The 14,939-nt window shown below is 43.4% G+C and overlaps 1 protein-coding gene across 7 annotated transcripts in view; it reads left to right on the top strand.

The window, feature by feature from the left end:
* Positions 1 to 14,939, top strand: part of KCNIP1 (potassium voltage-gated channel interacting protein 1) — a 539,171-nt gene that overhangs the window by 469,574 nt on the left and 54,658 nt on the right. Inside the window, exon 2 of one of the 7 annotated variants that reach the window (XM_053295925.1) lies at positions 9,485 to 9,517. The exons of 5 other annotated variants lie outside the window; for them this stretch is intronic. In XM_053295925.1, coding sequence (XP_053151900.1) covers positions 9,485 to 9,517 — 33 coding nt within the window. Of the gene's footprint in view, positions 1 to 6,481; positions 6,503 to 9,484; positions 9,518 to 14,939 lie in introns of those variants that run through there. One more of the 7 variants, XM_053295930.1, reaches the window with a different exon arrangement.

The following is a 14,939-nucleotide window of genomic DNA, read 5'->3' as shown; positions in this document are numbered from 1 at the left end:
CCCAGAGGATAAACAGTGGGGCTCAAAATGCACAGTAATGTGCTGATGCTGAGAAGAACATCACTAGTTCTCTGATAGCTGCTGCAAGCACGAATATCTGGAGTGGGGCAAACAATGACAGATTAACACAGAGGCAGAGGAGGCATCTGCCTATGATGGCAATATTTGAGTAGCCGCGGCAGTAGTTGTGGGGAGGGGGGCGAGAGGAAAGTTCCCCCCTTTTAATTAATTTTTTTTTAAAGCTGCAGAGGGAGTAGTTACAGGGAGAGATGTGTGACTAGGCAAAGGGAAAATCCCCCTCCACTTTTGCCTGCACTGGCCGCTACTGCCGTGTGTGTGTTTGTGTGTGCATAATATTCTAATATATCAAATATTCTAATATATGAAAAAATATGCACATAATCTTCTACATCAGATGAATCCTCATGGATCAATTGAGGTGGACTCCAGAACCACTTTAAATACTCATGGATCAAATGAAGTGAACTCCAGATCCACTTTGTATTTTTCAGTCTGTAAATTCTCAAAACCCATTTCAGGCTGCTAACAAGCTAGATTTTGAATCCACTTCTGTTCCATAACTCTACTCCTTCAATGTGATAACATCTAGTAACTCATATTGGCATGCCCCTTACTTATGAAGTTCAAAAGGAGATCATCAGTATCTTCAAAGTACTGTTTGTGGAATAAACTTCAAATCTAATGATACATTGAGGTGGGTCTTATGATCAGTGAGACCTACTTTGGATGATACTGTGGAGAGAGCGGGCTAAGCCCGCTCTCCCCACAGACGATCAGGGCATTAGCCCGGGATACTGACCCGGGGCATGATTGCCGGCTCCGTGACAGATCCGACGGGGGCTGGGGGGAGTGGGGGTATGTTGCATGCTGGCGAGAACCCCGGAGCCGGGAGGCGGCTTTTCACCTCCCCTCCAGGGGGTCTTCTCGTGAGTAGCCATGGCACGGAGCCGCGCCATGGCTGCTCATGACCAGATAGCCTGGGTTTGTGGAGCACTCGCTCCGCAACCCCGGGCAAAGAGGAGGGCTGCCAAAGCGGGTTACCCACTGGAGAATCACCAGGCTTGCAGCCGAGCCCGGTGGATCTTACGATTGGAAAAAATTGGACCAGGCTTTCCTAGCCCGAATTTTCCCGATCGTGAGAATAGCACCATTATCTTCAGTAATTTGAACTTATTTCAAATGCTTTTGCTTAATGAATATTTGATAATATTTTGTAATTATTGTTTGATGTTTTTCTTAATTTTTATGGTGGAGCTCATTTGTTCATATTTACTATTAGCTGTTTTTTGGTCTATGTACATTTTTTATTGATTGATTGATTTGATTTGATTTGATTTGATTTGTATACCGCCCTTCCAAAATGGCTCAGGGTGGTTTACAATTAACACACACCACTAAAACAGTAAAGAGCTAAAACAAATATAAAAAACAACATAATCAACAATTTAAAAACATTTTAAAACAACAATTAAACAATTACAGTGATTAAAAACCCTGAAATCGGGTTTTGAATTTTAAAATAAACCAAAAATTAAAACCCCCACAATTTAGGAAGCTGAGAAAGCTTGGGTGAAAAGAAGGGTTTTCAGGTGTTTATTGAAAATTGCCAGAGATGGGGAGGATCGCATCCCAGCAGGGAGCGCATTCCACAATCTCAGGGCAGCGACCGAGAAGGCCCGTCTCTGTGTAGCCACCAAACGAGTTGGCGGTAACTGGAGACGGACCTCCTCAGATGACCTCAATGGGCAGTGGGGCTCATAATGAAGAAGACGCGCTCTTAGGTACCAGGGCCTAAGCCATTTAGGGCTTTGTAAGTTATAACTAGCACTTTGTATTTTGTCCGGAAATCTATTGGCAGCCAGTGTAACTCCATCAGTAAAGGCGTAACATGGTCTCTCCGAGATGACCTAGAGACCAACCTGGCTGCCGCGTTCTGAACCAATTGAAGTTTCTGGACTACGTACAAAGGCAGCCCCACGTAGAGCGCATTACAAAAGTCCAGTCTGGAGGTTACCAGCAGATGTACCACAGTTTTGAGGTCATTGATCTCGAGAAACTGGCACAGCTGGCGTATCAGCCGGAGCTGATAGAAAGCACCCCTGGCCACCGCCTCAACCTGAGAAACCAGGGAGAGGTGTGAATGCAGAAGCACTCCCAGACTGCGAACCTGTTCCTTTTGGGGAAGTGTGACCCCCTCTAGAACAGGCAGATCAAAATTGTCTCTAGAGTTCTGACCCCGCACAATAAGTGCCTCCGTCTTATCTGGATTCAGCTTCAGTTTATTCTCCCTCATCCAGCCCATTACTGCTTCCAGGCAGGCATTTAGGGAGGATATGCCAGCTCCTGAAGAAGTTGGCATGGAGAAGTAGATCTGGGTGTCATCAGCTTACTGGTAACACCCAGCTCCAAATCCCCTGATGATCTTTCCCAGCGGTTTCATGTAGATATTAAAAAGCATTGGAGACAGTACGGAGCCTTGAGGGACACCATACTTAAGCTCAGATTTTGAAGAGCAACAGTCTCCAATAGACACTGTCTGGAATCTATCCAAGAGGTAGGAACGGAACCACTGTTAAACAGTGCCTCCCACCCACAACACCCTCAGACATTCCAGAAGGATACTATGGTCAATAGTATCGAAAGCCGCCGAAATATCCAAAAGGACCAACAGAGTCACACTTCCTCTGTCAAGTGCCAATTGGAGATCATCCATCAAGCCGACCAAGGCAGTCTCTACCCCATAGCCCGCCCAAAAACCAGTTTGAAATGGGTCTAGATAATCAGTTTCCTCCAAGACCGCCTGGAGCTGAGAGGCCACCGCCCTCTCAATTACCTTGCCCAGCCATGGGAGGTTGGAAACAGGCCTATAATTGCTCAACTCCGAGGCATCTAATGCAGGCTTCTTTAGAAGAGATCTCATGATTTCCTCCTTAAGACAAGGAGGCATCCTGCCCTCCCTCAGAGAAGCAATTATGATATCCACCAGGCTGTTTACAACAACCTCCATGCTAGATCGAACAAGCCATGTTGGACAAGGGTCAAGAGGACAAGTGGTAGGCCTCACCAATCTAAGCAGCTTGTCCATATCCTCAGGAGTCACAAACATACATAACATAACATAAATACATAATATAAGAACAGCCCTGCTGGATCAAGCCCAAGGCCCAACTAGTCCAGCATCCTGTTTCACACAGTGCCCCACCAGAGCCCTTTCCAGACCAACTGCTCATTAGCAGCAAAATGTCTCCGTTTGGGCAAGTCGCATTCAGGCTGTAAACTCGCAGCAACTAACAACCCCCCCCCCCCCAAATAGCAACTTTTTCATGCCAGATATGCAACGTCCTTGCTCTATATCAAAGCAAAAAAATTTGCAACAAGGCATTGGAAATGTTGAGGGGCATGCCCTCGCTCCTGCTGTTACTCCCCTGAAACTGGTACTCAGAGCTATCCTGCCTTTGAGGCTGGAGGTTGCCTTTAGCCCTCCGACTACTAGCCATTGATAGACCTTTCCTCCATCAAGTTATCCAAACCCCTCTTAAAGGCATCCAGTTTGTTGGCTGTCACCACATCGCATGGCAGAGAATTCCACAGGTTGATTATGTGTTGTGTGAAAAAGTACTTCCATTTGTTGGTCCTAAATTTCCTGGCAATCAATTTCATGGGATGACCCCTGGTTCTAGTATTATGTGAGAGGGAGAAGAATTTCTCTTTATCCACTTTCTCCACACCATGCATGATTTTTATAGACTTCTATCATGTGTCTCCACAGTCGTCTTTTTTCTAAACTAAATAGCCCCAGGTGTTGTAGTCTTGCCTCATAAGAAAGCTGCTCTAGGCCCCTGATCTTCTTGGTTGCCCTCTTCTGCACCTTTTCCAGTTCTACATTGAAAATGGAGGGTGACTTTTTTAGATGTGGTGAGCAGAATTGTACACAGTACTCCAGGTGTGGCCACACCATAGTTTTGTATAAGGGCATTATAATAATAGCCATTTTATTTTCAATCCCCTTCCTAATGATCCCCAGCATGAAATTGGCCTTTTTCACAGCTGCCACACACTGAGTCAACACTTTCAAAAAGCTGTCCACCACGACCCCAACATCCCTCTCCTGGTCAGTCACCGACAGCTCAGATTCCATCAACGTATACTTGAAGTTGGGGTTTTTCATCCCAATGTGCATCAATTTACACTTGCCAACATTGAAGCGCATTTGCCATTTTGTCGCCCACTCACCCACTTTGGAGAGATCCTTTTGGAGTTCCTCACAATATGTTTTGGATTTCACTACCCGAAAGAGTTTGGTATCATCTGCAAATATGGCCACCTTGATGCTTACCCCTACTTCTAGATCATTTATGAATAAATTAAAAAGCACCGGCCCCAGTACAGATCCCTGGGAGACCCCACTTTTTACTTCCCTCCAATGTGAAAACTCTCCATTCATCCCTACCCTCTGTTTCCTGTCCTTCAACCAGTTAGCAATCCACACATGTACTTGTCCCCTTATCCGATGACTGCTTAGTTTCCTCAAGAGTCTTTGATAAGGAAGTTTGTCGAAAGATGTACAGAATGTTTTGCTGTATATTGTTTACAAGTGTTGCAATGGGTTCTGGTTTTGCAAGAATGAAGATTGGTTGAAACCTCTTAGGACAAGCAGCTACTTCCTCAGAGATTGAGTTACCTACTTAGATTATTCAGAAACTAAAATCTTTTAGAAAAATAAAATTTCCTCCCTTCCTTTCTTTCCCCACATTAGACTTTCTGACTTCTCAAGCCAAAACTCATCTGTCACTAATCATAGCAAAGTTCTGCACACAAGCTGAAGTTTCCAAACCATCTCCTTGAGCAGACCCACAGAGAGCAGATTACAATTCTCCAAGCCATGGATGACTATGGTCAGGCTTCTGTCTTCTAGCAGGGTCTCTTGTTTCATCCTGATTTCTTTGGATCACAGTCTGCTCTTGTAACCAGGGGCGTAACTACAATTAGGCAGGGGGAGGCCGTTGTCTTGGGGGCCCCCGCCTTGGGGGGGCCCTCAGAGGCTCTCCCCCACCCAGCACCTACCCGATCTTCCGCCGCCGAGGAGGCAGCCCTGGAAAGCTCACGGCAGGTTTTCAAAATCAAAGAACAGGAGCGTGCACAAGAGAGACACCCCGCCCAAGCCCAGGGAGAAGCACAGAAGGCGGCTTCCTCTTCAGCGTGTGGGTGAGGGGGCGGTGGCTATGCGAGGTGAGAGCGCGGCTGGCTGGGTCCCCTTTGAAGCTCCGGGGCTGGTGGCAGCGTGCAGTTGCTGCTGCTGCATCTCTTGCCCGGTTTCTGTTCTGGCTAGTCAGTGGTCTGGGGAAAGAGATGCCGCCCGCCGCCTGCCCGCGCTCGCTCAATCACTCACCCAGCTCTACTTGTTCTTGGGCATGTCGGGGAGAAAGGCGAGGCGTGAACTCGGGCATTACTTGCTGCGAGGTATATGATGCAATAAAAGAACATCATTTATTTGCTAGACATCAGGTTAGGAAGCTGTTGCAGGTGTGATTTCGCTATAGTTACGGTTAAAAGAATGGACTCCTCTCTATTAACTGGAAATATTCAGAATAAACTAGCAAATATCAGTAGAGGTAAAGTCGTTTCTAAGTAAGCTAATTAACAATCTCCTCCGCTTTTTGAAATTGCTTCGTGTTCAGGTTTTACATTTTGAATCTCGGCTCCCAGCGACCTCACCGTGTTCCTCAGAAGCAAGTCCCCTGGTTCTCAGTGGCACTTACTTCAGCGTGTGAGGCTGAAATCCTTAGACACCTCGCTTAGTAGGAATTCTCACTGAAATCCATTGGACTTGTTCCTAAGTAAAACCTTATTAAGACTGGTCTCTAAGCACCCGATTGCTATCAGGGTTTCCTCAAACGTACGTTCCCTTCAATGCAATGGGGCTTACTCTTAAAGAAGATAGGCTAGGGTTGCATATAGTGTCAATCCTATACGCATTTACTTGTGAGAAAGTCCCATTGAACTCACTGGGACTTACTTCCAAGTAAACCTGCATAGGATCAGGCTGTCGGGGTGCGTTGGGCTGCAGCTTCAAAACTAATAACTTCTTTTTGTTGTTGTTATGAAGGCTAATCTGATTTGAAGCGTGATCTTCTCAGCTTCAAAGCCAAGAGTCTCTCCGGTATGCCTCACTGCCCTTGCCCCCCGCCCAGCTCCCCGCTTCAACTCGGGTTCCCTTTCCCCTACTCCACAAGGCTCTTAGTGCACACTCGTCGTCACCAGCAGAATCGTCCCATTCACTCTAACCACGGAGCCCAGCGTTTGGGTTTGAACTGCAAATGTTGGATCTTCTACGCAGGGGGAGATAATTGTGATTCAAACAGCAATTGGTATCAATACGCCATCATAAATCTGTTGTATTAGTTGGTTCTGCTTTCGTGTTATCTATACCTTGCAACTAGTTGGGATAGTTAGCAGAGACATACGGCCAGAGGAAGGAGAGGTAAGCGGTGACGGTGGGAGGGGCCCATTTAAGAATCTTGTCTCAGGGCCCACTCCAACCTAGTTACGCCCCTGCTTGTAACATCTGTTTTCAATGAACCCAGTAAATAGGTTCAGATTAACCCCTGAACACTGGATCCCACTATTCAATTCATTGCAGTGGGGATGGGGGGCATGTCCCTTCAATCACCTGTATGGCAGTGCATGAATGACCTGGAAATAAAGAAAAAATGAAGTAAAACAAGTGCACCCACAAGCATTTTCAATGTACCCTGAATCTCGTGATTTGTTTTTCAAAATGTATCCTGAACATTTTCATCCTACAGGGAGCTAGAGAGAAATCCCTATTTGGTATTCATACAGAAATTAGATGAGGGAGGCAGAGATCTGTTAAGAAGTTTATAATACTGAAGTCACAAATCTGTTTCTGTAAAATGCTATTCTAATAATGTTTCTGCATTTTCCCCTTAGAACCTTTGTTTGCTCATTTTTAAAATTCATTTGCAGTTAGCTTTTCCTCTTAAAGGCAGAGCAATCTGACAGCATCAGAAATCTTTGCATCCATCCTTATTCCCAAAAACTCTCAAAGGCTTTTGTATCTTAAAATTACTGTAGGAGAAACGGTGGTCTTTGTCCTTGCATTCTAGCAGCTTCAAAGCGGGGGGCGGCTGGGGAGATCCCACTAAGAAATGCATGTATTGATAGGAAAGTCAACCATAGTGTGCATTATTCACAGGGATTCAGAAAGCAATCTCTGTTTTATACAGTATGTTAATACAACAGTGCACAACAGTATTTATCAATTTATCAAGCAGCATAAGGAATGAACTGCAGCTTTATAGTACAGTTCAGCTAAACTATAATGGTCTTATTTCCTTTGTGTATATGTCCTCCCACCATGAAACACCGACCTTTTAACCACTGGTTAGTTGCGTTTGGCTGTACATGCCGGACAATGTACTAGTATTGCATAGCCATCATTCTATCTGTGTAAAATGCTTCTCGCAAGTTAAATGGTGTTACAGTAAGGATCTATGATAATTTCTTAGATAGGGAGATGTTAGTTCAGATGATGTCTCCAAGCAATAACTATAGCTAGCCGACCCTGCACAGAACATCTGTGCGCTCTTTGCGGCTGGCGGTTACCTCTTCCCCCCGCCACCTTCTGCCCCAGTCTCCACTTCCAGGCCCAGCCGCCTCTCCTCCCCACTGCCACTTCGCCCCTCCCATTTCTTTCCCCCATCCTGGGCCTTGCCTCGGTGGCCGGGTCGGGCCCGCCACAGTGGTGGCAACCAGTCCTCCTGGGTGTGCTTCAGCCAATCAGGCACGTCTGCCACCCAGCCAATCAGCTGGGCGCTGGGACGCACATTCCAAGGCACACCCAGGAGAATTCTATAACTATAATTCACTGCTTCAATATGAATCTAAACTGGATTAGACAGAGAGGCTGACAAACAGAGAGGTGGGCAAACAGTTGTGGTAACTGATTTCAGTAGAAAACAGAAACTGTGGATCATAATCCACCTGTTAACAAGCTAACAAGCTTTTACAGATATCCCACTTGGAATGGTTATTATCTGTTTTAAAAGGACTTGCCTAGAACATGCTGTCATGCATCTTCAGAGGTGGAATGGGTTGGAATGTTGGATAGTCCAACATTCTGCATCTGAAGTAGGATCATCCGTATAGTTTCTCTCATATAATAGATGATGATGACTGATGATGATAAAATGGTCAATGGTAATATTCTGCTGTACCAGTTACAAATCATAACGGAATTGACTGGAGTACAAGATATCGATTTAGAAATGCACCCAGAAATGCTCAAGAAAGCAAGCCAGGTGATATGATACAGGGCAAAAGAAGAATTTTTGTCCAGTTCTAGTATGGATGTAAATGGCAACATGTTCATGAAACACCACAGGTTGTATGTGAAGAAGTGTTGCATAAAAGCAATCCATAGGAGAGCCATTTGGAAACTTTCTGAAAGCAGATAAAAGTCATTGTAGTCTGGAGAATGTGATGAGAAAGGAGTTTAGGAAGGCACTTAACACATTGTTTCCCATGGCACAAAGTGAATCAGCAAAGTGACAGAGATGGCGATAGATTTTCACCAGCATAGGACTTCTTTCTAAAGCATGAATGTAAGGCTAAAAGAGTTTGGCTATTCATATATTGAAATACACTAACCCACTCTATTTTTCCTGCTGGAGTTGGCTGCAATCTCATCTACAGGATTTTGAAATGAAAACATGGACAATGGACATGAATTAACTGCAATGAAATCCTAGTCCAGTGACTCCCCACCCCCACCCCTGAATTGCTAATAATGTTATTTCTCCTCAGGGACATGGGAATTGCATTCAATTATTATTACAATGCGCAACTATTCTGATGACTTTAATAAGAGAAAACAACATCTACCCAAGGCTGCTTTCTTTGCACAAATCACTTTTCCTTCCTACAGCTGCTCAAGTCTGCTGACCATGAAACAGAAGACTAAACCTTCCCACTGTTGGAAGGGGCAACCTTTCCTGTGTCCTTAACTGACATTTAAAATGGCATGAAGGGTATCTTCCATCCTTGAAAGTTCTTTATGGCCACAATTTCTGGGATTATTGTCCTCAGAACTGTTATGATCTGTCCTCCCTCTGTGAACATTTGTTGTTGATTGCATGGTTGCATGACTTGTAGCATGCTTCCTTCTGCTGTGTCTTGTCACTCATTGTCATCTGGTTCCATGCAGGGAAGAGGGAGGCCTGTCAATTGTTGTCACCATCTTGGGAAGTTGATAGGGCCATGCTATGAGAAATGTCACATCCAGCGACTGAGAATCAAACATATTGCCATATAGAAAATAGGGCCCCCTTCACATTAAGAATAGAACTCATCCAGTTTCACAATGAAAAAAAAAAAGAATTTTAAAGTGTATGTAGTCTTATTTTTCTTTTTTTGGTTAAATTGTTTTCTTACTTTTTCCTAGACTTCGCCCGGTGGTATTACCTGTCTCAGAGAGGTAACATTTAAATCAATTTGACTAACTTTCAAAAGAAGTTTCCCCCCTGATTATTCTAACAATGACACAGATGCTTCTGACAGCTTTCCTACCGCCAAGTTTTTGCTTAAACCTGGAAAACTAGGTCAAGACTTTGAGGTGGCGTTTACTGAGTGACCTGTGACACTGTACTATGCCCCCGATTTAATATGGAGTTTGATGTGTTAATAGTTGCCACAGAATAGATTGTGTGATTCAACAGCTGGTGAACAGTCTCTGAATCTGGAACACAGTTAAAGATATTAGAGTCACGAAATCAAATTCTCCCTCTGCTCTATTATTGAAATTTCCTCACAATTCGTAGGGGGAATTTTTAGCACATCATCAGGGAGCACAACCTAAGAGAACATTTTTGTAAGCCATGTAGCAAATCTTGAAGATGTGACCACAGTCATCCCCTCACCCCCAAATGTACCAACTGTGGCTGTTTATAACAATTTTTATTTAAAAATGTGGTAAATAAGAATACAACAATTTGTTCTCAAACTTTAATGTTACAATTCAAATCAAACAGATCCAGTTTTGATTATTGTATATGGGGCTGGTTTGCTCTGCTAAATGCCTCCATACTCTCATAAGGGAAGCTGTATAAAATGGTAGTGCAATTCTATGCATGCTTACTCAGATCTAAGGCCCACTGAATTCAATGGGTCTTACTTCCAAGTATATTCTGCATAGGATGTAGCCTGCTTGGAGGAAGATTAGTATGAACCAGATTACACAGGTAGTGATCCAGGAACAATTTCTGTGACTGCAATTGATTACAAGAAATGAAGCTATATTACCTTGGAGGAACTTACAAAAGATTTGGGCGAGATCCAGCAGTGAGAGGCTTTGATGCCAGGAAAAGCAAGGCTGTGGTTGAACGGAACTACAGGTACATGCTGTGAAGAACCACATACACAGCCCTTTTGAATGATTTTACAGTAGCCCCTTGATCTGCTAAAGAAGCAACTTGCATTTAAAATTGAAAAAAAGTTTGCCTTTTCTGTGGTGTGAGTGACTGCAGTGAAAAATTCAAGGAAGTCACTGGCTGCTGCTCATACAATTATGGTGGATCAAAGCCTTGGACTTTTTAAAAAAAACACCCCTCTTAATTTAAGTCACAAACGGGAAGTAATTCTTTCTGAGAGTTCTTCTTAAATTGTAGCTAATAAAAATGAAAGACGAATTTCACCTATTATACTAAACCTTTATCATACAGTAATAAATCTGCCCCATCTGTACAGTTCAAGGCAGTTTTACAACTAATGGTGGACACTTCAAGTACATTTTTACATAATTACTATTACAGGATGAGAAGTGATTTATCATATAGATAATGTAACATTCATTTATCTAGTCCCATAATCAGTAAGTATTATTTATTCCTGTAAAATTTAGGAATTTGAATTGAAAAGCCTATAGACAGTGAAACTAAGCAGGAACGCTAAGTTTTCCATAAAAATGTTTGTTTCTGACAGAACATAACTGGTTTGTTAAAAAATGGCTGCCAATGAGTATAATTATCCACACTTCACTTGCAGCTGTGTGTTGCTCAGCTGTGTGTTGCTCAGCTGCAATATAGCCCTGAGGGTTGGCAGACAGAGAATTGCCCCAAATCATGTCTTTCCCACATTATTATCCTGAAAGAGATGTTAATCCAGATGTAAGCCACTGTTTGGCCACTTGGGAGATGAGTTTGATCTGCCTGTTCTGGATGGGGTCACACTTCCCTGGAAGGAACAGGTATGCAGTCTGTGGGTGCTTCTGGATCTGAGCCTCTCCCTGGTCTCCCAGGTTGAGGCGATGGCCAGAACTACCTTCTATCAGCTTTGGCTGATACGCCAGCTACATAAGAGTCTTGAGATAAATGACATAGGAACATAGGAAGCTGCCATATACTGAGTCAGACTATTGGTCTATCTAGCTCAGTATTGTCTTCACAGACTGGCAGTGGCTTCCCCAAGGTTGCAGGCAGGAATCTCTCTCAACCCTATCTTGGAGAAGCCAGGGAGGGAACTTGAAAAATTCTGCTCTTCCCAGAGCGGCTTCATCCCCTGAAGGGAATATCTTGCAGTGCTCACACATCAAGTCTCCCATTCATACGCAACCAGGGCAGACACTGCTTAGCTATGGGGACAAGTCATGCTTGCTACCACAAGACCAGCTCTCCTCTCAGAACGACCTCAGAACAGTGGTACATATACTGGTAACCTCCAGACTGGATTAGTGCAACACGCTCTATGTGGGGCTGCCCTTGTGTGTAGTCCGGAAACTACAACTGGTTCAGAATGCGGCAGCCAGGTTGGTCCCTGGGTCACCTCAGAGAGACCATATTACTTCTGTACTGAAAGATCTACCCTGGCTGCTGATAAGTTTCCAGGCAAAATACAAGGTGCTGTTTATAATCTATAAAGCCCTAAATGGCTTGGGCCCTGGGTATTTGAGAGAATATCTTCTTTGTTATGAACCCCGCCACTCATTGAGATCATCAGAAGAGGTCCGTCTGCAGTTGCCACCGGTTCGTTTGGTGGCTACTCGGGATGGGCCTTCTCTACTGCTGCCCCAGAGCTTTTGAACGTGCTTCCTGCTGAAGTAAGAGCCTTCCCATCTCTGACAACTTTTAAAAAGTTTTTAAAGATGTACCTATTCACCCAGGCTTTTAATTAAAAATTGTTTTAACAGTTTTATCATCATTAAAAAATTTTTTAAAATTTAAATTGTAATGTTTTAACTTTTACTATGTCATTTATTTTGTTTTAACTACTGTTTAAATTTTTTTTTGTTTTCATTTATTTTAACTAATGTTTTAACTTGTTGTTTCCACATCCTAGAGATGTGGGCTTGGGGCATTATAGAAGTGCGTTAAATAAATAAATAATAAACAAGTAAGTAAGTAAATAAATTTGGAAGTGTAGTCCCTCCCATAGAGCTCTATGGACTTCACTGCTCAATGCAGCAGGCATGCCTTCCAAGATGGCACTGTGGGCAAAGCACAGCACTATATGAAGATAACAGTAGTCTTTGACTTCAGCTTAAGCTTCAGACAGGCCTAAAACAATTAGGCAGAGAGCTGCAGGCAGGGTCAATAGGAGCCACCATTGGCTCCTAGGCCTTGCAGTGAAGAACACTGTGCTAACGTGCTAGCATGAGCAATCACCACCTGATGCGGTAGTGAATAATCAGTGGGATCATTTTTTATCACATCAGGTGGTGAATTGCTCATGCAAGCAGTTGATATATGATGAGGTGGTGATAACTCACACACCTTCCTAAAGGCATATTGGCCACTGTGAAGCTACCTATTTTGGCACAATCCTGTAGGTAAAGTGCTGACATACATCACAGCAGGCTAGATTTCTTGCGCGTGCCATAGGTACCTCTGGGGCTTAAGGCACTACATTCACCATGACACCCTTTGGCTTCAGTTAACTAACCCACATGTTCTGCCTGTGCAATTTATTCCCATTTTTTCACTACATGTGGTTGAACTGATTGTTGCTGGGTTTTTTGGTCATATAAAAGCTGGTCCATATGAGCAGTAACTATTATCTAAGTTAGATTTCTATACCATCCTTCAATGTAAATATCTCTATGGTGGTTCATAAAGAAAGGCAAAGAAAACTATAGACAATGAAATGGGAAAAAAAATTGCATTAAAACAATCACTTGTTTCAATATTTCAATATTTCATCAGATATTGAAAAAATTGAAAAATTAAAAAACAGTCTTTGTTGGTACTGTTAACTACTGTAATAGAGTTTTAGCAGCTTTTGTCCAATAGAAACCTATGTGTCTCTTAAGCTTAACTGATCTAAAGATAATACACTGTACTTCTAGCTATGGATTATGAGCTGTTTTATGCATGCATAGTGAAACTAGATACGAATTTTAGCAAGGACAGTCAATCATCAGGGCAGAGGCAATGTAGCAATGTAGTATGTTAGCTCTTGAATTCTAGAATCATAAGGTTCCCTGAGTCAGGATTAATTTTCCACAGAAATTTGTTTTTATTGCTGACAATTTTTTTCTAAGGTTTAAATTTTTTTTAAAGTCCTGTTTTAATCAACTCATATAATCACTCATCTTCATTGATTTAGCTCAGCAGAAACAGTTCACCATAGGTGTAAGATTGGGGCACAGTCTTTGAGAATTCTTCCTACAAGCTATAATTTTTGTGTTACACACACTGCAAACTGTAAAAAGGCATCCCCTGAACACCACAACACAGGGCAGAGAGATGGTAGGTCCTAAAACATGTAGGGATACATCTCCTTGGGTCTTTATAATATAACGAGGTCATTCACATGACTAGGTCTACCCTGGCTAGTGCAGCCCTACCCAGGTTGTGAGAACCGCTGGGATTGGTCCTGATCCCAGCGCTCCTCCTCCAGGTAGCCTGTTTTTTGTTTACCCAGGCTAAAAAGTGAGGTAGAAGGGCATACATGTGCCTTCCTACTGCATAGCCGTGTTGTGTGCACATATGGGCCACTGGCATCTCCGTTCAGGCTGCTGGCAGCCATTGTGACCATAGAGGCTGAGGGAAGGAGCAACCCGGCCTCAGGGATTCCCACAATGCACCGTGCTGCTCATGCAGTGCATTGTGGGATGCCTGGAAGTCAGACTTTACTTTCCCAGCCTCTAGATTGCCATGCAGCTCACCACAGTGGTTATTGTGTGGGTGTGTGAGGAGCACAGCTTGCCCAGACCTGGAGGTCATGTGGAGGAAGGTAGGAACAATTCTGCCTTTCCCCCCACCCTTCCCAGCCCCACATGAAGTGGTTGTGCGGACCTTAGCATTGTGCCTGGTAAAGAACATAACATTGTGTTGACCTTAACATTGTGCCTGCATTGTGCATGGTAAACAACACAAAGCCTGTGCAAAATCTGAAGTACTAGTATAATGATCACCTTGTGCTCTCAGGACATGTCGTGCTGGCCACAACATATGAACCATATTTGAGAGGTCAGAAAGCAGAGCAAAATAGTCACACTACAAAGGCATGAATGATGGTTAGTGCATCCAAATCTGAAAGAGTTATAGGCTTCAAAACAGAGAGAGACAGCAAAGGACTCCAAGACAGCATGATTTATTTATGTATTATTTATATCAGCCAAAAATGCCCCACGAGTGGCTTACAATCATAATATACAGAGCTTTAAAAACCAATTACAATGAAATCAAGGTGTGTTTATAAAAAACCCAAAACCCAGATCAATACAAAGGCAACATAGGATGAAAACTCCAGCACTCAGTTGTGAATGAACAGTAAACAGTTTCTTAGAATAAATGTTAGTCAAAATAGACAGGGGAAAGAAAAGCTCTTGAAAAAATCCCAAGAGGAAAGTTTTGATTCACCCCTTCTAACCATAGATACAGTGCTGACTATCCAGACCTTCC

Source organism: Hemicordylus capensis, chromosome 2, assembly GCF_027244095.1.
Source record: "Hemicordylus capensis ecotype Gifberg chromosome 2, rHemCap1.1.pri, whole genome shotgun sequence".
Classification (NCBI taxonomy): Eukaryota; Metazoa; Chordata; class Lepidosauria; order Squamata; family Cordylidae; genus Hemicordylus; species Hemicordylus capensis.
This window is presented reverse-complemented; position numbering and strand designations above follow the sequence as displayed.